General features: G+C 37.6%; 1 protein-coding gene across 3 annotated transcripts in view; it reads right to left on the bottom strand.

The window, feature by feature from the left end:
• Positions 1-25,047, bottom strand: part of LOC150078191 (voltage-dependent calcium channel subunit alpha-2/delta-2-like) — a 663,667-nt gene that overhangs the window by 325,633 nt on the left and 312,987 nt on the right. For all 3 annotated transcript variants that reach the window (XM_090384688.1, XM_090384689.1, XM_090384690.1), the window contains one exon: positions 21,864-21,931. In XM_090384688.1, the coding sequence (XP_090240814.1) occupies positions 21,864-21,931 (68 nt within the window). The remainder of the gene's footprint in view (positions 1-21,863; positions 21,932-25,047) is intronic.

Raw genomic sequence — 25,047 nt, 5'->3', positions numbered from 1 at the left:
TTGAAATGAGCGGTGTTGTTTTTTTTTTTTTTTTTGATTTGATAGTTGTTGGCGCATCGGCTTCTGTGGCCATATTGCACCTCCCAAGGTTTTTGCAGTACTTTGAACCCGCGACCTTTGGGTTGCCGGGCAGGTACTTTACCCACTCGGCTAGCCCGGTCGGCTAGCGGTGTTGTAGGACGTTTCTTATAAACTGTGGTAGGTGTCCGCTTAATCCCAGATCGTATAGATTTCGCATTATACCATATCTCCAAGCAGTGTAAAACGCTTTTTCAATGTCAAATAGGACCATCGAAAGATGTTCTTTGCATACGAAGGCATCATGGATGTTTATTTCTGTCTTAATCAAAAGGTCAAGAGTGGATCTACCTTCACGAAAGCCACACTGCACTGGATTCATAAGGTTATTTCGAGCTAGAAACCAGGATAGCCGGGCATTGATCATTTTTTCCATTACTTTGCATATACAGCTGGTGAGTGCAATAGGTCAATAATGCTGTGGATTTGTAGAATCTTTTCCAGGTTTTGGAAATGCTAAAACATAAGTATGCTGCCATTTGTCAGGGAAAGTGTTTTCTTTGAATATTCTGTTGTAGAGCAGTAATAGTGTCTTGAGTGCGGGTTCAGTAAGTTTTGCTATCATGATGTAATGTGTTCCATCTGGCCCTGCTGCACTGAGTTTAGTGGAGGCTAGAGTATGATGTAATTCTGACATTGTGAAAGGGAGATTATATGCAGCACTGGATGTTGATTCAAAATTAATTGAGTGTTTTTCAGCTTATGCTTTGTGTGTCTGGAATTGTGGCGAGTATAATGTCACAGGTGATATTTCCATGAAAGATCTACCTAGGGCGTTTGCACTCTCCTCTGGTTTTGTAATATCAGAGCCACTTACATTGAGCATGGGACAGTTGTCACTTGGATGTTTTGCATACATATGCTGTATTTTGGCCCAAATTGTTTGGGTTTTTGTCATTTTTGTAATTGTGGAAGTGAAACGCCTCCATGCTTCCCTTTTGCTGCCCTTTTAAAGCAGATGAGGTTTTCTGTTGTTGGGAACTTTCTGAATATGTTCCATGCTCTGTTCTCTTTTTTTGAGGCACTACATTCATTATTCCACCACACTTTAGAGCGGGCCGATATTTTAGTGGATCGTTTCGGAATTGCTTTGTCCGCTGCTTATGGTATTTTGCTAGATATATGTTCTACTGCCAAGTTTATGGGTGTTTGTTGGACCTGTTTTTCTTCTAGTGTAGCTAACTGCTTGTACCTGTCCCATTCAGCTTTGGAGAATATCCATTTCGGAATTCGGTAAAAAAATATGGGTAACGCTTGTATCAATGCGGCATCTCACAGGGTAATGATCACTGCCAGTGGGTTGCTGTGAATAGTCCATCCGAACAGAGGGTATATGGTTGCTGAGCATAAAGAGACATCGATAGCTGAGGTAGATCCTGTAGGAAGATGCGTATAAGTGTGCGCTCCATTATTGAGAGTTATCAGATTGTGTTGATCAAGTAATTTTTCGATAGTTTTTCCACGCTTGTCCAGGTTATGGTTTCCCCATAGCGGATGGTGACTGTTCAGGTCTGCTAGGATACAATAGGGTTTGGAAAGCTGGATCACTAGTTCTTCTAATTCAGCATAGCTTATGTTTTGGTTAGGTGGTAAGTATAATGAGACTGGTTAAATCAAAGTTAACATTAATTCGTGCAGCAACTGCTTCAAGATTTGTCTTTAGTAGGATTGCTTTTGAGGGTATCTGGGAGTTGATGATCAGCACTACTCCTCCATGTGCAAGATTGTTCACATTGTGTGCAACACGATGTATCATGTATTTCTGAAGGGAAACAATTATATTTGGTGTTAGATTGGTTTCTTGTAAACAGAAAGCAATAGGATCATATTGCAAAAGGAAATCTCGGATGTCAGCCAAATTACTACGATAGCCTCTACAGTTCCACTGTAAGAAAGTAAGCATTATTTTAGTTTAGCAGAGCCCTCGATTTGTTTTTGATGTACAGAAGGTTTAGATCACTCAAGTTTACCTTTTTCCTTCTTTGTGAAATAAGGTTTTGGTGTGTTCATCTCCTCTTCAGTAAACAGTTCTAAAACTTGTCCATCTTGGTTTGAATTATCTTCTGAATCCATGTAGTCTGTTTGGTTTGAGTCGGGAGTGGTAGAAACTGTAGTATTCTGCTGTTGAGTGGCATCTGGTTGTATTGTGATCGGCATATTTATTGCTTTGCTTTGTTTGGGGTGTTGGTACTGGGGACAATATTGACCTTGCCCATTCAGCTAGTGGCTTTGTTGGTGGTATGGTATTGGTATTGGTATTTCTGGCGCAAGGGCTACTAGGGCCATATTGCGCCTATCAAAGGTATGGAGTTCAGACATTGTGATTATAGAATCATATCAGATGCGATCATATAGTTGTATCTCTTTGAGGAAGGAGAAAAATTCTTGAAGATTTGCATCATTGCCTATAATATGACGAAGTGTTAAAGGTTCTTGAAGATTTCGTATAATACTGAATGAGGATTTTCGGGCGTCACTGTATAGGGTACAATCAATGAGAATGTGTTTGATTGTGAGAAAAGCGTTACAGTGCGTACACTTAGGAGGATCGTCTCCTGTGAGTAGATAAAGATGGGTGAGGTGACTGTGACCGATTCGCGCTCTGGACAGGAGCACTTCTTCCCTTCTGCTTACACGGAAACTGGAAGTCCATAACTGTGGTTCAGGTTTTATTTGCAGGAGCTTGTTCTGCGGTTGAGCTTGCCATAGAAGTGTCCACTGTTCCTTACATACATGTCTTATATAGGATCTGTAGTCAATGTATGGAACGTAGTAATTTGTAGATGTTATGTTGGATGATTGTTTTGCTGCATAATCCGCTTTTTCATTACCTGATATCCCCATGTGGCCTGGGATCCAACAAAAGATGACTACTTGCTGGTGCTCTTGGATATGCGTCAGCCGAGATTTTATTATTGCTATTACAGGATGTGTTGGCGAGGAGGAATTTTGCAAGGCTATAAGTGCGCTCTGTGAGTCTGTATATATCACAGTTTTTTGGATGGACAGATGGAGGATATTTTCTAAGGCAAGGTTGATGGCCCATAATTCTGCTGTGTAACTGCTGCATTCAGTGGGCAAGGAAACAGAGATGGTGTTATAGGGAAAGACTGCTGCAGCCCCGACTCCACTTTCAGACTTTGATCCATCAGTGTATACTTTTGTAAAATGTGGATAATTTTGTGTGTGAGCAGTATGAAGTTGCTGTATATTGATATTAGCAAGCGAATGTTTTCCCCAGTTTAGGAAATAGCTGTCACAGGATGCTTTAATAGAATACCATGGAGGATCTGCACTGTTTGAATTTTGGAAGACTTTGTCAAGATGTATATTCCAGGTTTGCAATAATGCTTGCAATCTGATACCAGTAGGTTGAACTGCTCTAGGTTTGTTTCTATAGTGCATAGAGAACTGTGGATCATTAAGTATTGACCGAATGGGGTGAGTAGATACACTTTGAATTTTGGCAGCATAATTTAGGAGTAACATCTTTCTCCTGAGGCTGAGGGGAGGTTCATGTGTTTCAATATAAAGACTTTGTACTGGCGATGTTCTATAAGCACCTACAGCAATCCTGAGGGCAGAATGTTGAATAGGGGCAAGTCGTGCTAACACGCTTTCCCTAGCAGAATCATACACCGGGGCACCATAATCAAGGCGAGATCTGATTAGGGCTCTATATAAGTGAAGTAAGGTGCAACGATCTGCACCCCACGATGTAGAAGAAATAACTCTTAGTATGTTCATTTTTTTCTGGCAAACAGTCCGTAGATGATTAATGTGTTCTTTAAAGTTCAATTTATTGTCAAAAATCACACCAAGAAGACGAACGTTGTTCACAACAGTGACAGGTTGGTTTCTTAAGTGTATTTCAGGATCTGGGTGCATCTTTCGTTTGTTACAAAAGTGAATGACACTAGATTTCTGATAAGATAGTCGGTAACCATTCTGTGTCATCCATAGTTCGATATTATTTATTGATGTTTGAAGTTGCCTCTCAATATAACTCATGTTTTGTGAACTGCAAGAGACCGTCAGGTTATCAGCATAAAGGTATGAATTCACTGTATTGGGAATAACTTTAGTCAACTGGTTTATTCTTATTGCAAACAAAGTTGCACTAAGAACAGAGCCCTGAGGGACTCCTTCTTCTTGTATAAATGTTTTGGAAAGGACTTGCCGGTAGCGAACTTGAAAGGTCCTCTGCTGTAGGAAATTCTGTATGAAGTAAGGTAAGTGACCTCTCAGATCCAGGGAATGAAGATCTCTCAGTATGCCAAAACGCCAAGTGGTGTCAAAGGCTTTCTCTATATCGAGACATGCCATGACGAGATGCTTATTTTGAATAAATGCATTCCTAATATTTGCTTCTGCTTTGATCATAAGATCCAGTGATGATCGGTTTTTCCTGAAACCAAATTGGTTATCAGATATCATGTTTTGGGAATCAAGGTACCATGTCAGTCTACGGTGTATTATTTTTTCTAGGGTTTTACTTAAGCAGCTGGTGAGAGAAATGGGTCTATAATTATTAGGCATAGAGAGATCTTTCCCTGGTTTGGGTATTGCCAGTACAAAAGAGTGACGCCAGGAACTGGGGAATGACTGTTCCATGAAGATGCGATTATAGAATGTCAGAAGGGAAGATAGCGATTTATTATCTAGATGTTGTAGCATTATGTTGTATATTCCATCAGGGCCAGCAGCGCTGTTCCTTGCAGTGGATAGAGCCTCTTGAAGTTCTAGCATAGTGAGTGGTTGATTGTACGGTAGAGACGATTTGGTTCTGAAATTAAGCTGGAATTTTTCAGCTGAAGTCTTAATCTTCTGAAAAGATGGTTCGTATGCCGTTGATTGAGATAACTGTGCAAATACTGCGCCTAGGGCATCTGCAATCTCTGCAGGAGTAGACAGTTCCAGCCCATTCCAGGTGATAAGTGGGGAGGACAATGGGTGAAATTTTCCATTTAATTGCCTGATTTTTTTCCATATAATTCTGACGTCAGTATTTTTATTAATTTCAGTTGCAAATCGAATCCAAGAGTCTTTTTTTGTTTTCTTCCTAATATGTCGGGCCTTAGCTCTAAGTTTTTTGTAGTTTATCAGATTAGCAGTGGTAGGGTATTTGCGGAATAAGTTCCAAGCACGGTTTTTTTCTTTTTTTGCATTTCTACAGTCCTCATTCCACCAGTAGTTTCTGCTTCTACGGATGCTTGTCTGTGTTTGTGGAATGGCAATAGATGCAGCTACTAGGATCTGTTTTGTAATATGGTTGGCAGCCTTGTCAATTGGATGATATTCAATGGTCTGGTTGTCAAAGGATACGTGGGAAGCATACTTTGTCCAATCTGCCTTAGAAAATTTCCATTTTGTGCTGGTTTCTGAAGTTATGCAGAGTGAAGTTTGTATTTTACAGATTATTGGGTAGTGGTCACTACTGAGTGGATCGTCCAGAGCAGTCCACTCAATACTAGGAAAGAGGATAGGAGAGCAGATGGATAGGTCTATTGCAGAGACTGATCCGGTTGGGAGATGAAAATATGTTGGTGAGCCTGTATTTAATATGGTTAGATTTTGTCTGTCAACAAGCATTTCAATGAGCTGTCCTCGGGCGTCTATGTTCGGAGATCCCCACAATGGATTGTGTCCATTGAAATCGCCCAGTAAACAGAAAGGGGTTGGCAGCTGCGCAATGAGATCTTGAAGTTCTTGAAAGGTACAAGGATAACTGGGTGGCAGATAGATAGAAACTAGTGTTAGGCTAATGCCAATCGCTATTCGCGTGGCAACAGCTTCAATCGTAGTTTGTAGTGGAATGCGTTTACAAGGGACTCGTGAATCTACGAGTATGGCTACCCCTCCATGAGCATTTGTGGTTGTAGGTCTGTCTTGCCGAAAGAGAGTATAATTTTTTATCGAGGGAGACAACTGAGGTGTTAAATATGTCTCTTGTAAGCAGATTCCAATTGGATTATGGTTCATGATTATTTCGTGGATGTCGTCAATATTGCTGCGAAAGCCTCTGCAATTCCATTGTACGATGTTTTTCATTGTTTGGATTTATATGGAGTAGCTGCATCTGTCTGTTTTTTGGAAATCTGTTTCAGGCGGTCAGCTTTTATTTTCTCTCTCTTTGAAAAAACAGGTCTGGTTTCTATTTCGTCTTCTGGATGGATTTCCAGAATGGTTTCATTTTCTTCTTGATTGCAAGCCTCATTTGTGTCCATAGCAGAAGAAGATTCAGCATGCTGTTTATTAATGGGGTCAGAATTTTCTCTTTGAGCAGGTCTTACGGAAGCTGAAGCAGCAACAGGTGGTATCGTGACTGGCGTGTTACTAGATCTGGTTGAAGTCTGTTGCTTTGAGGACTGTGGTACTGAAGAGAGTATAGATCGTGCCCATTCAGAAATAGAAATGTTTGGTGGTATTGATGTTTCAGTCTGAACGGATATTGTGTGAAATCTTTTGGTAGCATCAGCATATGTATGTTTTGGTATCACTTGCTGTATTTGTTTCCTTGCTTCTGAAAATGAGACTTTTTTTTCTACCTTGTATTTCTGGATTTTCTTTTCATACTTCCATTGGTCACATGTCTTAGAGAAGGCTGGGTGGTTGCCTTTGCAGTTAGGGCAGAGTGAGGACTGTGATTTGCAATCAGCTTGGGCATGCTCCTTCGAGCCACAGTTAGGGCATACCGCATCACCTCGACAGACTGTTTGGGAGTGTCCGAATTTCTGACATTTATAACATCTTAATGGGTTTGGAATATACGGGCGAATGCGGCAGTTCAGATACCCAGCTTTCACCGATGTTGGTAGGTTTGGTGAACTAAATGTCAGTATGATGCTGCGAGTTGGGATAAGTTCGCCATCCTTCTTCAGCATAATTCTTTTCGCCTGTATGACCTTCTGATCTTGCAATTCATTTACAATTTCCTCCTCTGAGACATTGATTAAGTCCCATTCTGAGATGACACCTTTGGAGGTATTGAGTGTAGCATGTGGTGACACCGTGACTGGAATTCCACCAAATGTGGATATTTTCAGAAGGGAATCAGAGTGTTTGGAGCTGGTGGTCTCAACCAGTAGGTCGCAAGATTTAAGACGTCTCACCATTTTCGGGGAACCTGCTACACTTTCCAGACATTTCTGAATGAGAAATGGAGATAGATTGCCTATGGCTTGATTTGTTAAAGAATGCAAGATCAGAAACGTTGGATGATCTATTCTGCAAGCATCCGTCTTCAGTCTCTTTCTGGTGTTTTTGTCATCATCGGGATGGTGCAAATCCATTGAATTAGGATTTGCTGTCTGGATCGGGGGAAAGTTGTCGAAATCCATGTTTTGCTCCTTTTGGCCCTGGGGGTTTGCTTTACCACCCAGGTTTCCGGCCCCGCCACGGGGAGGCAGGAGCAGTGCCACGAGGTGACCAAGTGGCTGTGTTAGTAGTTAGTACTAATAGAAAAGGAAACAGAAAGGTGATTTTCCTTTCTGGGCTTCTGCCTACTTCTTGTAGTGCGAGAGAGCTACTCTAATATATATAAATTAAGAAAACGGTGTTTGAAACTAAAATATGAACTGATTGCTTAAATTCTCTTTTTAGAAAACGCTTTCAGAGACGCACTATAATCGCTTGGCCACGGAACGCTTGGCACCCGGGGCCTGGTGGTATGGTTACCTCTGTTTGGGTAGCAATTGATATGTGATTTTTGGTTATTTGGGCATAAGTTGGCTTGTTAGCATTTGGAACTGGTAAGGATTTTTTAGCTTCTTGGTAGGTTACATTATGTTCAGTTTTGTATTGCTGTATCTTTTTTTCGCATTTCCAAAGGGGACATTCCTTCGAATATGCCGGATGGGCTTCTTTACAGTTAACGCAGTTTGGTGTTGTGGTAGTGCAGTCACTAGTAGTACGTGCAGTGGATCCACATGTGGCACAGGCAACTGCTCCTCTGCAGACCGTCTGTGAGTGCCCAAATTTCTGGCACTTATAGCAGCATAATGGATTCGGCATGTATGGTTTAACTCGGCAGTTAAGGTAACCGGCTTTGATCAATGTTGGTGGTTTAGGATTATCAAAAGTAAGGATTATATTCTGGGTAGGAACTAATACATTATCCTTCTTCGTGAGAATTCGCCTTACATTGATGACTCCTTCTCGTAATTCTTGTTTGAGTTCTTCATCTGACAAATCGATGAGGTCCCACTCAGTGATGACACCTCTTGACGTGTTCAGGGAAACGTGCGGTGAAACGGTGACTGAAATTCCACCAAAGGATTGTAATTTTCGTGGTTGTTCAGATTGAAGTTGTCTGTTTTGAAGTTGTTGAAGTTGTCTGGCAGTGACAACTTCAACCAGTAGGTCTCCAGATCTTAATCGACAAACTGTCTTGGGAGTACCTATTATGCTTTCTAGGCATTTTTGCACTAGGAAAGGGGAGAGTTTTCCAACTGGTTGTTCTTGAGTTGAATGCATAATCAAAAAAAAAAAAGTTGGGGTTCGGATTCTGCCTACGTCAGTCTTTTGACGTTTGCTGCGACAGAACCGGACTCCTCTTGTTCTTGCCTTGTCAGGGTTTCTTAGCATTAGCATTAGTAGAGGCATTTGATGCAAGAAAGCAAGCTTATGCAGCATCAGCCAAAAAAAAAAAAAAACCCACTTCCACTTCACCCCTCTGTTCGTTCAAAATACCTGTCCAGCTGAGCCTTAAACTTATTTAGGCTATCAACCTCCACCACAAAGGATGGAAGTCTGTTCCACCAACCAACCACCCGCTGGCTAAAGGCAAATTTCCGCACATCTATCCTACATCTGTCTTTCCTCAATTTGAATTTATGCCCTCTCAGGTGATTTTTCTGAGCAAGAGGAAGAATCCCATCAGCATTGAGCATGCTTAAACCATTCAAGGCTTTATACACCTCTATCAGATCACCTCGCTGGTGCCTAGTCTCCAGACACTGTAATTTGCAAAACTTAAGCCTTTCGTCGTAAGAGCACCCCTTTGTTCCATTCACTAATCTTGTTGCCCTTCTCTGTACTCGTTCCAGCAGCTCTACATCCTTCTTGAAATGAGGCCTCCAGACCTGTATACAGTACTCTAGGTGTGGCCTGACCATTGCCTTATATAATGGAATAATCACCTCCTTATCCCTGCTGGAAAAATTCCTGTATATCATTGACAATACTCCATGAGCTACTCTTGCAGCCCGTCTGCACTGCTCAGAGAACTTCATATCTGCCTGCACAACCACCCCCAAGTCCCTTTCATTCTCTACCACTGTCAGTGTAGTACCACAGAGTTGATACGTTGCTCTGGGGTTGCTGTTTCCCATGTGTAGTACTTTACATTTGTCAATGTTAAACTTCATTTGCCACCTCTCAGCCCATCTGCTCAACCTTTCCAGATCCTGTTGCAGCAGCATAGTGTCAGTAGTGTCCTTGACAACCCTGCCAACCTTTGTATCGTCTGCAAACTTGGACATTAAGCTTGATATACCATCATCAATATCACTTATAAATACAGAAAACAATAATGGACCCAACACTGAGCCCTGAGGGACTCCACTAATAACATTAGTCCACGATGAGCAGTGTCCATTGATTACCACTCTGTCTTCTCCCCCTCAACCACCCCTTTATCCATAGCAGCAATTTGCCTCCAATGTCACACTGCTCCAATTTGTGTAGCAGTCTTCCATGTGCAACAGTATCAAAAGCCTTTCTAAGATCCAAGTATATAATATCAAAGTTATTCCCTGCATCCAGTTCTTTTGTGACTGCATCATAGTATCCAATCAAGTCGGTCAGGCAAGACTTCCCCTTAACAAAACCATGCTGTGTCTGAGCTATAACTGAAGTCTTGTCTAAATGATCCTGCAGTGCTTCTTTAACCAGTGCCTCCATTAATTTTCCTGGAACAGAAGTTAAGCTCACAGGTCTATAATTACTTGTGTCAGCCTTTGATCCTCCTTTGTGAATTGGGGTCACATTTGTACATTTCCAGTCTATGGGTACCTCCCCTGAGTCCAAGGAAGCTCTCATAATTATGGCTAAGGGTTTGCTTACTTCCTTTGCTGCCTCCTTTAATATAACTGGATAGATCCCATCCACCCCGGGTGCCTTTCTTGTGTTTATCTTCAACAGTTTCTCCTCCACTTTACTCCCAGTTATTTCAAGATTCTGTAGCTTACTGCTAGAGTTGAATACACCTCTGGCATTCCCCTTGCTGAATAACTCCTCATGTGTGAATGTCGATGCAAAATATTCATTTAGTTTGTTAGCTACCTGAGCAGGATCATCAACAGTTGACCCATCAATATCAAGTGGACCAATCTGATTCATCCCCTTCCTTCTAGAGTTTACATAAGTAAAGAACTCTTTGCTGTTTTTCTTTGCATCCTTTGCCAAAGATTTCTCGTAATCTGCCTTCGCCTGCCTAACCTCCTTTGTAACTTGGTTGCATATCAACTTGTATCTATCATAGGCTTCTGTGTGATGTGTTAATTTGTAAGTATCCCATGCATTTTTCTTCTCTGCCATATGCCTCATTAGTTCATCTGACATCCATTTTGGCCTAAACCTTGAACAATATTTCTTAGTTGGTATGTAAAGCCTAGTAGCTTCCAAGATAAGTTCTTTGAATGCTTCCCATTTTGAATTTGCTGTTGGTAACATCATCAGTTGGTCCCACTGTATAGAATTTAAATACTGTCTCAGTCCATCGTAATCGCCTTTACGGAAACAATAACCCTTCCCTTTACCCCTAATGGTAGTTACCTCTTTGAGTAAATCCCACTTCAGCACACTGTGATCACTGCCACCTAGTGGTTCATTTATCTGCAGATTCTTAATGCATGAAGAATCACTGCTGATAATCAAATCAAGAGTATTACTCCCTCTAGTTGCCTCCCGAACATGCTGATGTAGAAAACAATCATCCAATAAATCCACAAAAGCCCTGCTAGTGCGTGAGTAACCAGCCACCAAATTCCAGTCAATATCTGGGAAATTAAAATCTCCCATTATAAGACTCTCTGATTTACTGGCCCACTCTATTTCCCTGTACAGTTCCTTATTATACTCATCAGAGTCATTAGGCCTATAGCACACTCCTACTCTCAATTTTGATCTCCCAATGCTTATGTCACACCAAACTGACTCAACGCTGCATTGTCCGGCGATGTCGACTGGCTTCACTTCCTTGGTTTTTATGTGTTTCTTAACTAATAGCATAACCCCTCCCCCCTTCTTATCCTCTCTATCCTTTCTGTAGACGTTGTACTCCCCAAATTGCAGTTCTGCATCCCTTATATCTGTGTGTCTCTGATATCCCAACAATATCTGCCTTTGATGTTTTGAGCAATACCTCAAATTCATCAAATTTATTTACTAAACTCCTAGCATTGGTGTACACACAAGTATACCTGCACCTGTTTCTATTCTTAGCTACCCTAACACAACCCATGTGTTTACTTGTACCGCAATGGCTCCCAGCAGTCTCTGAAATACCATGCATCTTGTTTTTCAGGCTTCTGCTCATTCTAATAGAAGCAGTGCAAGAATCTCTGCCAGTGGCTACTGTCAATCTATTGGTCTTTGTCTCCCCCCAAGCTAGCAGTTTTCCGACCCACCTAACACTGCCTCGATAGCATCAGCAAATATTCTTGCACCCTTTCTATTTAAGTGTATCCCATCCCTGTAGAAGCAATCTCTCCTGTTAACAAGTACAGTCCAAGGCTTCTTCTGTGTACCCAGTGTTTTTCTGGGTTTTATTTTGCTCATTTTGCCCTGGAAGGGAGACCTTTCCCCCTCCAGGTTACCAGCCCCGCCACGTGGAGGCAGGAGCAGTGCCACCTTTGTGACCAAGCGGTAGTGGGTTAGTAGTAATATGCAAATAAAAGGGGAAAAAAAGAAAGAAGGTTACTTTTCCTCCTGTTCAAGTAAAGTGATTTCTTTACTGAAGCTTATTTAATTGATTGTTAGTGTAACGCTGTAAATAAAGAAGATGATTTTACTTATTCAAGAGAGTGCAATTCATTGGCAAAGACACTTGATCACAAAATCGCTTGGCACCTGGGGCAAACTGGTGCAATACCACCACTTTGCTTATTTGAAGTGGCAAAACCCATGTTTAGTCACCAAAGCAAAGTTTCTGCCATCCCATGCCTCCTTCAACCTGTGCATGGTACTAAGTACTATAGGTTTTGATACCTTTTGTGTTTGGGGTTTTTATAAAACAAAATAATAAAAATAAAAAAAAACCAAGCATAATTTACACGGTCAAGCAAAAAGAAGTCACAATGGTTTTAGTCTGGAGACCCGGATAAGGGGTGGCACCACACATCATCCTCTTTAGTACCTTGTACCATGTACTGTGAAGGAAATGTATTAACCAGATATTCTTACACACCTACATGAAAGTGAGGAGGCACATTTTGCTAACATTGGAACTAACAAGACTTAAGGAACTGCATGGCTTACAAGAAGTTTTTTGCAGCATGACCAGTCCTGACAGAAGGAATCTTTTTATAAATATTGAATTCATTTGAATAGAGGTGCAAAGGATTTTTTTAATGGTTCAGGGAAACTATTGATTGGGAGAGGGGTTATGCAAATTGCAGGAATGATGCAGGTTAGGGGAACTGGCCAAAATTATTTGCACTCTCCTGAAGAGTATTTGTGTATGACCTAAAATTATTTGCACTTATGCACAGAGATATTGAAATTAGCACAAAAACCAAACAGTTGCTGAAAACAGGGACAAATGTGCTTAAGCTGCTATAAGGGATGTGTCATGATCATAAAAATAAATTAAAAAAAAAAGTCTATATAGTCAAGAGCATTATAAATAAATGAATATGAGACTTTTGTTGGGTAAATTAATGTTGATATAGTAGGGCTAATTGAGAAATCATATAATTCAGATTTAGGTGATAAAGAATGTCATTGTGGCAAGTACAGTTTATTCAGGGGAGATAGGGAAAGTCAAAGGGGAGGGGTCTCCTTCCTATCGAAAACTCCTTGAAAGTGAATATACTGTTCCCAAAGTTAGATCAAATTCAGATAGATAATGATCTCTGTATGAAATGAATTAAAGTAAAGGGAGGATTACAGTGGAGGTACGCTATAGATCTAATGATTTTGAGGAGTACAACACAAATCTCTGCGGGAAACTTGAATGAGCAATGTGACTAGTAACGTCAACCTATCTATTATACATTGGAAATCACAGACTGGCAATACATTGTGTGGAAACAACTTTTGAACCATCTCAATAATTGTTATTTATTCCACACAGCAAAATAAAGATGCCAAAATGGAAGATAGAAAGGCATGCAACAGTTACAGACTTGTTAGATTATTATTATTATTAGCTATATGGTGCAAGAAAGCCTGAGGCTTATGCTGCACCAGTTAAAAAAATTCCCAAGTTACCCTAAGAGAGAGAAAGAGAGTCATAAAAGGGAATCATCAAGAAAGAGAAGAATGATGATATTCAGCTCAGGACCCTGGGTGTACCAAGCCCATACTCACCAGATGTGAGCCCCTGGGGTACCAATTTATACGAGTATTATAAGAATACATGTAACAAAACTACTGATGGGGTAAGACAGGCAAAAGATGAATACGAAAAATCACCAGCAAAGAGAGTTAAAAAGGGTACAAGGAGTTCTACTCATATGGATGGTTTGGTTTTTTTTTTTTTTTTAGGAGCATTAGCAACTAAGGCCATATTGCTCCAGGAATATGCGGTGGTCATTCCCTGACCTTTCCGCATTCTCCGTATTTGGTGGTGACGGGCTCGAACCCCGGTCTAACTCATATGGAAGGATAAAGAAGAGAGCGAATGAGGCTCTCTTACTTTACTGAATTGGAAGAATCACAGAAAGCACAGCAGAAACCACAGATAATTGCTTGAAAAGGTATTTCCAATAATATTTACAGTTGAAAGAACCAAGGACGAATTGTGACAAGAAACCACACTGCTGTAAAACAGGTGACAATTTTTTTTGGAAAAGAGTCTATAAGGAAATATAAAGAAGTTAAGGAAAAGTAAGTCTCCAAGGGTGGACAACAGTATATAAAGTTTAATCAAACTGGTTGGTAAATGATTTTATAAATTCTTGAATGTAACAGTAGCTAAAAGATTGTCGGTGGGACTTACAACTATCTGGGAATGAGCTAATACAGGAACAGTATCCAAACTCTTCTTAACAGACAGATGCCATATCTTGTACTGATCCCAAAATTTTTTTTTTTTTTTTTTTTTTTTTTTTTGGTTTGGTATAGGAAACATCAATTTGGAACACTGAGGAATGAAATACCTATAATCATTGTTCTTGAGAAGTGTCTTTTTTTTGCTTGAACATTTTTCTGGAGTGGTCTTATGCCATCTTTGGCAATATTGTGTCTCAGACAATTTACTTCTAATAAACATGCAGTTTGAACATTTAAGATGCAGATTAGTTTCAAGTAATGCAATTCTAAGGTGTTGGAGTAAATAAGGTCACCCTGAAAACAAATAATGTTTTCTTATAATAACATCAATCTGGAACATTGAGAAGCACTCCAAGAAGTTCTTTCATCACTTTGTTCATTAAACATCAGAAGCTTTTTGAAAAATTCTTGGTGCCTTGGGGCATGCAAGTTAATTGATATTTAGAATAATCTCATGCCAAACACAAACAGATTTTTTTACTTTGGTCTTAGTGGTATCAGTACCACTATTCAAGTCTAACTTTGAGAACAGTATTGCTTCATTCAAACAAGATAAAATCACTTCAGTGTTATTCAGAGGAAATGTTGTTGTTGTTATATTGTAGTTTTAAATGTTTTTCACCAACCTTATGTAGAAATAAAACACAAAGAAAATGAAAACTGGAATCTTGATAACTATGTATTTATAATAAATAATATTTGCCTGTATTTACAATAAATTATATTTAACTTTACAACTAAAATATATGAAATATACATATAAAATATACATTAAAATATACTGGGTTAAGAACAATAAAATACATTAAAATATACTAAATTAAAAGCGATAAAACCATAGCTTTCGAAGGCTCCTGCCTTCTTCTTCACTGCTGAAGAAGAAGGCAGGAGCCTTCGAGAGCCTTCTTAACCCAGTATATTTTAATGTATATTTTATATGTATATTTCATATATTTTAGTTGTAAAGTTAAATATAATTTATTGTAAATACAGGCAAATATTATTTATTATAAATACATAGTTATCAAGATTCCAGTTTTCGTTTTCTTTGTGTTTTATTTCTACATAAGGTTGGTGAAAAACATTTAAAACTACAATATGAATATACCCAACCTCAGAGGCCTGTTTGAAGAGTTGTTGTTGTTATTTGGTTTTTCTGGAGCATTAGCAACTAAGGCCATATTGCCCCAGGGATATGCGGTGGTCATTCCCTGACCTTTCCGCATCCTCCGTATTTGGTGGTCATGGGCTCGAACCCCGGTCTAATCAAGAAGCGTGTGCTACGCACTGCTGCTCCTGCCCACCTGGCTACAGAGGCGCCATTCAGAGGAAAGTCATTGGGCAATGTTACCTTGTTGACAGCTCGAAGGTGTAACATGAACCTAAGTTCACCAGTAGATTTTTCCATAATTATAAAAGGGGAATTCTATAGAGACATAGAGGTCTGAATAATTTCAGCCTTTTCACATCACCCAAAAGCTGACAAAGTTTATCTTTAAATTTTAGGGTGTTTCTCTTATATTGATGAACATGAACTGATTTGTCTGTGGTTACCCGAACTGAATGTTGTACATTAGTTGCTTCTTTCAAGGCAAGGGTTTTCTCTGAAAAAATTTGAGGCATGTTTCATAAATTTTATAGAGGAAATTTTTCACCTTACATTTGTTTAGCTTTGGACTTAACCTCTACAATGTATTATCTAGAAGGTTTTTTAAACTGTTCATCTTCATTTGGCCAAAGCTTTCCTTCAAGGGTTTGCAGGATTCATGCTACCTCAGTTGTATCGAGATTTAACTACAGAGATTTTACATCTCAGAAGTTATATTAGTAAAAATATAGGAAAATCCTGTGAAAAGTTTTTAAATATCTTCCTGTTGAAATTAAGTTGTGATCCAGTTTCTAAAGGAAGTCATGCCCTAAAATTAAATGTATATTTATTGTTAACTGGCTTTTCTATCACATGCTCTATAAATAACAATTTAATATGACAAGTGAATTTTTAGAGGTATTGTTCTAGTGATAAATCTTGTATTTTTCCAGGTTGACTTAAACGTTAATTAGGACCAAAGGAAAGAAGTTCATTAGAAATTAATGATCATTGTGCTCCAGTGTCAAGTAAAGCCAGAAATGGGGTTCCACCTATGGTAATCAACAAACAGCTTAATAAATTATTAGAAGTTGTTTTTGAGTAAGCAGGAGAAAATGACACTTCTTCCTTAGTCTGAGATTAGTTTCCTTAGTTCAGCCAAATTATAATCATCAGAGATTCTTATAATGCAATTTATTACATTTCCACTCCAACCTTGCTTTGCTGTTATTTGAATTTGATCTCTCACTTAATGCACTCATATGAACACCTTGATCACCCTGTTGGGCTGAAGGAAGCGCCAATCACTTAGGTTGAAGTTCTGAAATTTAATTCCTATTTCTGTAGTCTGCAATTTTTTTGCAAAATACCGAGCTCTTCCACATAAAAAAAGCCTCAAAATCTTTCTTTTATTGATAGATTCTTCCTTAGGTTGTGACAGGCTATGATGTTCAGATGATTAGCTTTGAAATGAAAGATGTTTTGCGCAAGTCAGTATTTCTTGCTGGTCCTTTTTTCATAGCAGCTATCTCCTTTGAAAGCTAATTTTTCAATGATTCTTTCCCTCTCATGTATTTAATACAAAAAATTTTCATCACTCAAGCCATCACAATCCTCAGATTCTTGCATCCTAATCACAGGTTTCCTTTTAGCACTGATTTTTGCATCAATGGACAGAGTCATCTAAGTGCTTGTTCAATATTTCTTAAACCTTCATTAGTTCCTCTGATGAACATAGAAAATTAATCTATCCACAAATTGTTCATCTTCTTCTGGTAATTTGATTACAGAGTGTTCGATACCTTCTTTGGTCTCTGGCAGCATTCAAAGAACTTCCAAGGTAAAATGTTATTCTCAACCTTTTTTTGAGAACTCTTCTAAGAGCCCTTCCTTTATAACCTAATATGAGTTGATTGGTTTTAATATTGGTTTTAATTTTTCACAAAACTACTTATGGTACACTCTTTATCGTCAACCAAAAAACTATCTAAAAGTGAAAAGTTAAAGAATATAGATATGATGTTTGCATTTTTACCATTATATTCTACTGTATTTGAATTTGTTGCTTCCATTTTAAATATCATACTTATTAATTGCCATTAAATTTTAGATAACAAAATATGCAAATGAAAAGCAAGGCTATGTAACAAAACACTTCTCATAAATGAAAAAATAATACATGCGCACTACAAAATTGGCATCCATGAGAATTTTTATTTTCTTAGCTTAAAATTCTAAAATGGCTATAATAAACTAAAACTAGAGAACTTAACTAATTTTATAAAGACTTCAGTTAACTTGAACATTAGCGATTTCATTGATTTTCACAATGAAATAAATTTTTTTTTTTTCAAAATGTCTGATTTACTTTAGCCACCTTTCCTTTAAATAGAATTGCTCTTTAGATTCAAGTTTTTTCTTGGAAGGAAATTAACATATGCTCTCCTACCTGAGATTTTTTTAACAAAACAAAACTTCAGGTATGCCATACAACACTTCATATAAAAACATCTTTTATTTTGTGTCCTAATGCAACTGATGGTTGAAGACAATAGCACTATATTCCTAACTTTTAAGAACATATACAGCTAAATATTTAACAACATTTTTGAGTTGTAAGCAAGCATTGCTTCATATTGATCAAGCACAGCTTGCTTAAAACAATTACTGGATTAACTTTTGAAAATTTCTGTATTACAAAAATATTATAAAAATCTTCTTCAAATTGCATCAACTTTTATAAACACTTTAAAACATAAATTATTATTATAGGTTTTTCTTGTAGACAACTTATAACAATTAACACATATATAAACATATTTATCTGAGTCAGTCAGTCAGATTAAAATTTCTTTTTTTTTTAAAGGCTTCACTGGCAGAAGTCCAAATTTTATCCTGGGATATGTTTCACTTTCACCAACACACTAATATATCCACAGTGAAGCAATAAAAATTGTGAAGAAAAAAAAATTAATATAGATGAATATTTCACAATTACATTAAAGAAATAAGCTCACTGAATTATTTAAATTATCAATAAAATGAAGCTTAAAGAAATAAGCTCACTGAATTATTTAAATTATATATAAAATGAAGCTTTTTCAAATTTGAATAAAAAGATATAATCAAAGTGTGAGGTTAAGTATGGGGAATACAATTTGGTCCCTCATGGATATTTTCATGGGAAGTTTGAAGAGGATTAATGTACACAACAAGAACATCAATTTCTTATTGTGTACATTACCATTCTCTGATGTGCAAGTAAACAAAGAGCAAAAGAGAAGAAACTGCTGTTGAAGTATGTAGGAAGAAAACAGATTCCTAAACATATATAAATTATATGTCAAATCGCCCCTCGAATATAAAAAATTCGACACTCTCAATTACTCCCTGAATAAATAAATAAATAAAAAAAAAAAAAAAAATCAGCACTCAATTACCCCTCAAATATAATTTAAAACATTAACATATCAGACCATTAATATATGTGATCCAAATAGTTGAATATTCTTCTGAAACAGAGGAATATTCAAATAAATATACACCATATGTGAATATGGTATCATAATGTGATTCTAACTGTATTTTCTTTATTTCCAAACAAAACCAAAAAGCCTAGAGCAGATTATTCCAGGCAATCAGAAATAGAACACAGCTGTCTATTATGACAGATTTTAAGAGAGCATCTCTTAAATACATTTAAGGATGTATTTCTTGTGCTTTTATTAGAGGCTGCTTCTTCCATTTTTTCAAGTTCCTTACATGGATTTCAAGAAAATCCTGAAATTCATGCTAGGTAAGAGAATTCAGTGAATCCTGAATTTTCTCTTCATATAAAAGTACTGATTTATAAAAATGTTTTAGAAAGCTTATCTTTCCTTTGACTAATTATGAGGCTATTTCATTTAAACATATTAATTAAAACTAATTAACAATTCATGAATTATGAAGCTCCTTAACAAAAGCAGATATGCATGGAGAAATAACACATGCACCAAACTTGTTTTCAGTCATACCTCTAAAAAGTCATGAATGGGAACCAGTGTGATCTGACACTCCAGAGATAATAACATGTAAAGCTTTAAAAGTGCTACCACCTTGAGCTACAAAAGACAAGTCAAAGCTAAAATTATTTGATCTCTTGATCTATTCTGCAGCTAAACATAAAGCAGAAGTGTCAGAGAACATGAGTTGCTGGTCATTTTATAGCTTGTTAGGGGGATAAATAAATACATATCAGTATTTATAAATAAATAAATACATATAAGAGTGAGAGTATACAGGGTACTTCCAACTTATGACTCATTCTCTTTAATACTATTTGTATTAAAGAGGATATCTTTTTTTTTTTTTTTTATGAAACCCCAAACACGAGAGGTATTAGAATCAAATAGTACTTAGTACTGTGCATGGTTTGGAGGTTGAGAGGATGAAAGAAGCTATTTTTTGACATTAGACTTGAACTTCTGTAGACTGTAATTTTCAGGAAATGTGTATGAAGGAAGGTTGTTCCAGAAAACGGCAGTTGAATGAATAAATAAACGAGGAAGATAAAAAGTTAGTTCTGTAAGTTTGAAGTTGGACAGTAAGTGGATTTTGGCTGGTGGAAGTATATGTTTGGACTGTTTTGAAAGAGAGAGGTAATTATAGAAGGTGCCCATGGAAGTATCTGTAGATAAGGCATGCAGCAGAAACAGTATGTCTATAAGACAGAGAGTGGAGAGACTGTTAGAGATGAGTCATTAACCAGGCATTTGGTGCCAAATGCCTGGCATTGGCTTTGTCACCAGGGACATTAATCACTAATATGTGATTATTGGAACACTGTCAAAATGGAACATTAATCACTAATATATAAAAAATCAAATTTAGAAATTCTTTAGATTTGTCATATTTTATAGTGTCATATGTATCATAAAAATAAAGTAAAATTATATATGAAAATAAGACATTGTTTTTGTTTACAGAAGGAAAGGTCCCACTCTAAAAATCTGAATAAAACTATAGTAATACTTACTGTATAAGTGCTAATACTGTTGAAGGTACAAGTTTAATAATTGAGCTTTAGGTCTAAGTCTATTAAAAAAAAAAAAAAAAAAAAGATACCAGAATGACAGAGGGAAAAAAAAACAAACCTTTTAATATTTAATTTTCAATTTTCAAATTAACTGTCTCGATCAGAGCAGCTACATACCAACTTTGTGAAACTGTTCACAGATCCACTGAAAATATATTTCAAATGCATTTTAAGTCACTCCCAATAATTCCTTTGTCATATTTCTTTTATTGACCCCTAAACATCATCATCCTGTAAGTATGGATTTGATTTTGGAGAACAAGTAGTAGCAAGGAGAGACAAATCAAGAGAATTTTGGGGGGGGGGGGGGAGGTAGTTTGAAAATTCGCACCCTGCCAAAAAAATCTGTGATGATCAATGCAAAATGCAGCTTAGCATTTCCAAAATTATTATACTTAGGAACTAGCTTCCTTTTTCTCAAAATTGAGGCCTTACTTGGTGAAATTTTTTTAACCAGACAATCTGCCATTCCATGTTTTTTTTTTTTTTTTTTTTTTTATTTCCATTTGGAATCATACCTGAAACACCAGCCTAATCACTTGATATGACCAAATCAAGCAAGGAGGGATCATCATCAAGAGCTTGAATGAATTCTTTGCATGTTCAAGTCTGCACAACAGCTTTTTTACATCAGTAAAACAGTGCCAACCCTTTCTTAGGATTCAATGCATTATTGAACATCAAAAGAGCTCTCAGTCTTCCAGACACTCATGCCTATCCTGAAACCTTGAGAACTAGTGAAAAACATGAATGAGACAGGATATCATTACCACAGACTTGTTTTACCAATGCACAGGTTAAAAAAAACTAACGTTCACTCTGTTCCATTACTTAAAAAATTGATGCTTTTAACACAACAATTTGATAAAACTGTGTGTGACTTAGGATATATGCAGCTGTATTACAGCATATGATATACAGATAACCTTGTAGGAGAAAGCAGAAAGCAGTCATGTAAGTCAGCTGAAATGTGCCTTGGCAACTGGGCTCAGTCCTGAAAACCTTAACTGTAAAATGCTGTATTCAGCTCACAGGGAAGAGACTACTTCAGAGGAGATAAGTATGCAATAATAAAGATATGGTGCCTCCGTAATCAGGTGGAAAGGAGCAGCAGCAGCGCTTAGCACATACTTCTTTATTAGACCTGGGTTCGAGCCCGTCACCACCAAATACGGAGGATGCGGAAAGGTCAGGGAATGGCCACCGCATATCCTCGGAGCAATATGGCCTTAGTTGCTAATGCTCCTTGTTGTATCCATTGCCAATACCAATATTCTTTTTAGGGCTTTTTATTTATAATAACAAATAACAAACACAAACAATAAAGATATGTTTATCATAAAACTAGTTTCATTACAGGTTTACTTTGTATAAGATGTTAATATATATATATTTAATACCTACCTTCAGAAGTATCCATTCCATCTACCGCTAAATAGTGTGTCCTATCCGAAGATGTAACCAAGCCAAGACTACAAATCAAAGAAGGGGAAAAAAAAAGTTCATACATAATGTCTCGCAATATAAACCTAAAAAGATAATAATTAACCTGGAGGTGTCCCCAGGCACCTGGCAGGTATCTCTCTAAAATAAAAATTTCACAATAACTGCATTTTAATCAACGATTAAAAACTTGAATTATTTTTACCTTCCTAAATATAGTCAAATTATTTCCTTGGTATGGTTTTTGAGGTGATTTTTTTTTTTTCCCCTCAGGGTAACTGAGCAAGAGAACCCGTCAATATTCTCTGACCACCCCCAAACTAGTTGAAAATTCAATGGTGGGGCACTGCTGATGCTATGAAGTTTTGAATTTCGCAATGTGGCATTTGTTTACAGTTCAAGGTTACTTGCTTTTTTCAGTTAATCTTTACAAGCGGGTAATCCTTCTGTGGATCTTTGTGACAAGTGTAACTCCTCACATTTATTACTCTGGCAGGCTGCTAATTACTGGTGGTTTGCATTAGAGTGAATGCATGCTTTCCACTGACTAAATGCTTGCAGGTTTGCATTAGAGTATATGGAAACACGGGGTACCTTTTCTGTTTGTTTGTTTGTTATTTGGGTTTTAGGAGCATTAGCAACTAAACAGCGTGCTCAACCCATTCAAGGCCTTATATACCTCAATCAGATCACCGTGCAGGTGCCTCGTCTCCAGCCACTGCAATTTGCAGAACTTAAGCCTCTCTTGGTAAGAGGATCCCTTCATTTCCCTCACCAATCTTGTTGCCCTTCTCTGTACACGCTCAAGTAAATCTACATCCTTCCTAAAATGAGGCCTCCAGACCTGTACACAGTACTCAAGGTGTGGCCTGACCACTGCCTTATACAGAGGGATAATCACCTCCTTTTCCCTGCTAGCAAAATTCCTATATATCATTGACAAAACCCCATGACCTGCCCTGGCAGCCTGTCTGCTTTGCTCAGAAAACTTCATATCTGCCTGCACAATTACTCCCAGGTCTTTTTCATTTTCTACCACCTTAAGTGTAGAACCACACAGTTGGTACGTTTCTCTGGGGTTACTTCTACCCATATGCGGTACTTTGCATTTGTCAAGGTTAAACTTCAGTTGCCACTTCTTAGCCCATCTGCCCAAATTATCTAGATCCTGTTGCAGTAGCACACTGCCATTAACAACCCTGCCAACCTTTGTATCATCTGCAAACTTCGACATTAAGCCTGATATACCTTCATCAATATCACTGATAAAATACAAAACAACAGTGGACCAAACACCGAACCCTGTGTATCAGTACATAAATACTAATAACTAATAACATCTAATAACATTAGTCCACGAAGAGCAGCACCCATTGATTACCACCCTCTGTCTTCTCCCACTTAACCATCCTTTTATCCATTGTAGCAACTTACCCTTAATACCATTCTGCTCCAATTTGTACAATAGTCTTTCATGCACAACAGTGTCAAAAGCTTTCCTGAAATCCAAATAGATGATATCAAAATTATTTTTTACATCCAGTTCCTTTGTAACCACATCATAATATCCTATCAAATTTGTCAGACAAGACTTTCCCTTAACAAACCCATGCTGTGTCTGAATTATTGCTGCAGTCTTGTCTAGATGATCCTGCAATGCATCTTTAACCAGTGACTCCATTATTTTACCCGGAACAGAAGTTAAACTAACCAGTCTGTAATTACTCGTGTCACCCTTCGATCCCCCTTTGTGAATTGGAGATACATTTGCACATCTCCAGTCTGTGGGAACCTCCCCTGAGTCCAAGGATGCTCTCATAATTATGGCTAAGTAATCCTTTAACTCAGGAGCAATGGCACAGAATCTAACAGGAACACCACTGAAATAACTATAGAACATTATTTGCCAATGTGAGATTAGTGGCTGATCTAAAATCTAGCTTCCTAAATATACACAAGTTTTACTTCACTAGTTTAGTATTAGTATTAATACTAGCAAAATGATGCAAGTAAGCAAAGCTTATACAAACAAACAAATAAACATAATAAAAAAAAAAACTCATTTCATCTGCCTAATATTTATTTAACAAAAAAGGGAATGTTATAGGACAGATAACTATAATTAGTATAATGAAGAGTGGTCCAGTAAATCAGAATGCTATAGAACAGGTGATTTTAACATGCTATTAATATGTTCTTAATTTTTATTACTTTATAATCATTCCAATAAATATGTAACATTGAGAGGTGGTTTATAGTATTTTTCATTGAACTACTTTTTTTTTTTTTTTTTTGTAGTTGTTGGCACATCGGCTTCTGTGGCCATAATGCACCTCCCAAGGTTTCTGTAGTACTTTGATCCAAGCCCGAGGTGGGATTCGAACCCGCAACTTTTGGGTTGCCAGGCAGGATTTTACCCGCCCGGCTAGCCCGGTTGGCATTGAACTACTAATATCATTTGCTATGGAATGGTATGTACCATTCCCTTTTCAAATAATTAATGGAGGATTTTAATTTCCAAAGTACCAACTGCAATTTGGTTAGTCACTCAGAATTGCAGACTTTTCTGGATTAAATCGATCACTATTTTCTATTACAGCATGTAAGAGAGAGGGAGGGAACCTGAGAAGGCAAACTCTTGATCTTATTATTAGTAGTGACCACAGCATATTGATGTGGGGCCTATTTAAAGATATAACCATTGTTAAGGGCAAAGGGAAAGGATTTTACTTTTGTAAGGGTGACTAAAATGGTCTATAGAGAGAGAGAGATTTTATATTCTCTTCAATGGGGCCAACTAATGATATTACCAACTGCAAATTCTAAATGAGAAGTATTCAGAGAAGCAATCATAGAAGCTACTGATCTTTTTATACCAACTATGAGATACTGTAAAAAGTAAAGATCTAAATAGCTGGAAAAAAATAAAAATACATGGGATGCATAGAGATTATCAGGGGACACAGATTGCCTGCATTACATATAAATTGGTCTACAATCAAATCACTTAAAGGGGTTATGCAAGCTAAAGAAGATTACAAGACGTCTGTAATTAAGAATGCAAATAAAATTAGCAAAGACTTCTTTGCTTATGTTAACACTAGTGAATAATATTGGATGGCATAACAGTTGATGATTCTGTTCA

The sequence above is a fragment of the Mastigoproctus giganteus genome, chromosome 11, assembly GCF_048544385.1.
Source record: "Mastigoproctus giganteus isolate SK-2022 chromosome 11, ASM4854438v1, whole genome shotgun sequence".
NCBI classification, from domain to species: Eukaryota; Metazoa; Arthropoda; class Arachnida; order Uropygi; family Thelyphonidae; genus Mastigoproctus; species Mastigoproctus giganteus.
Note: the sequence above shows the minus strand (reverse complement) of the source record. Positions and strands in the feature narration are given on the sequence as shown.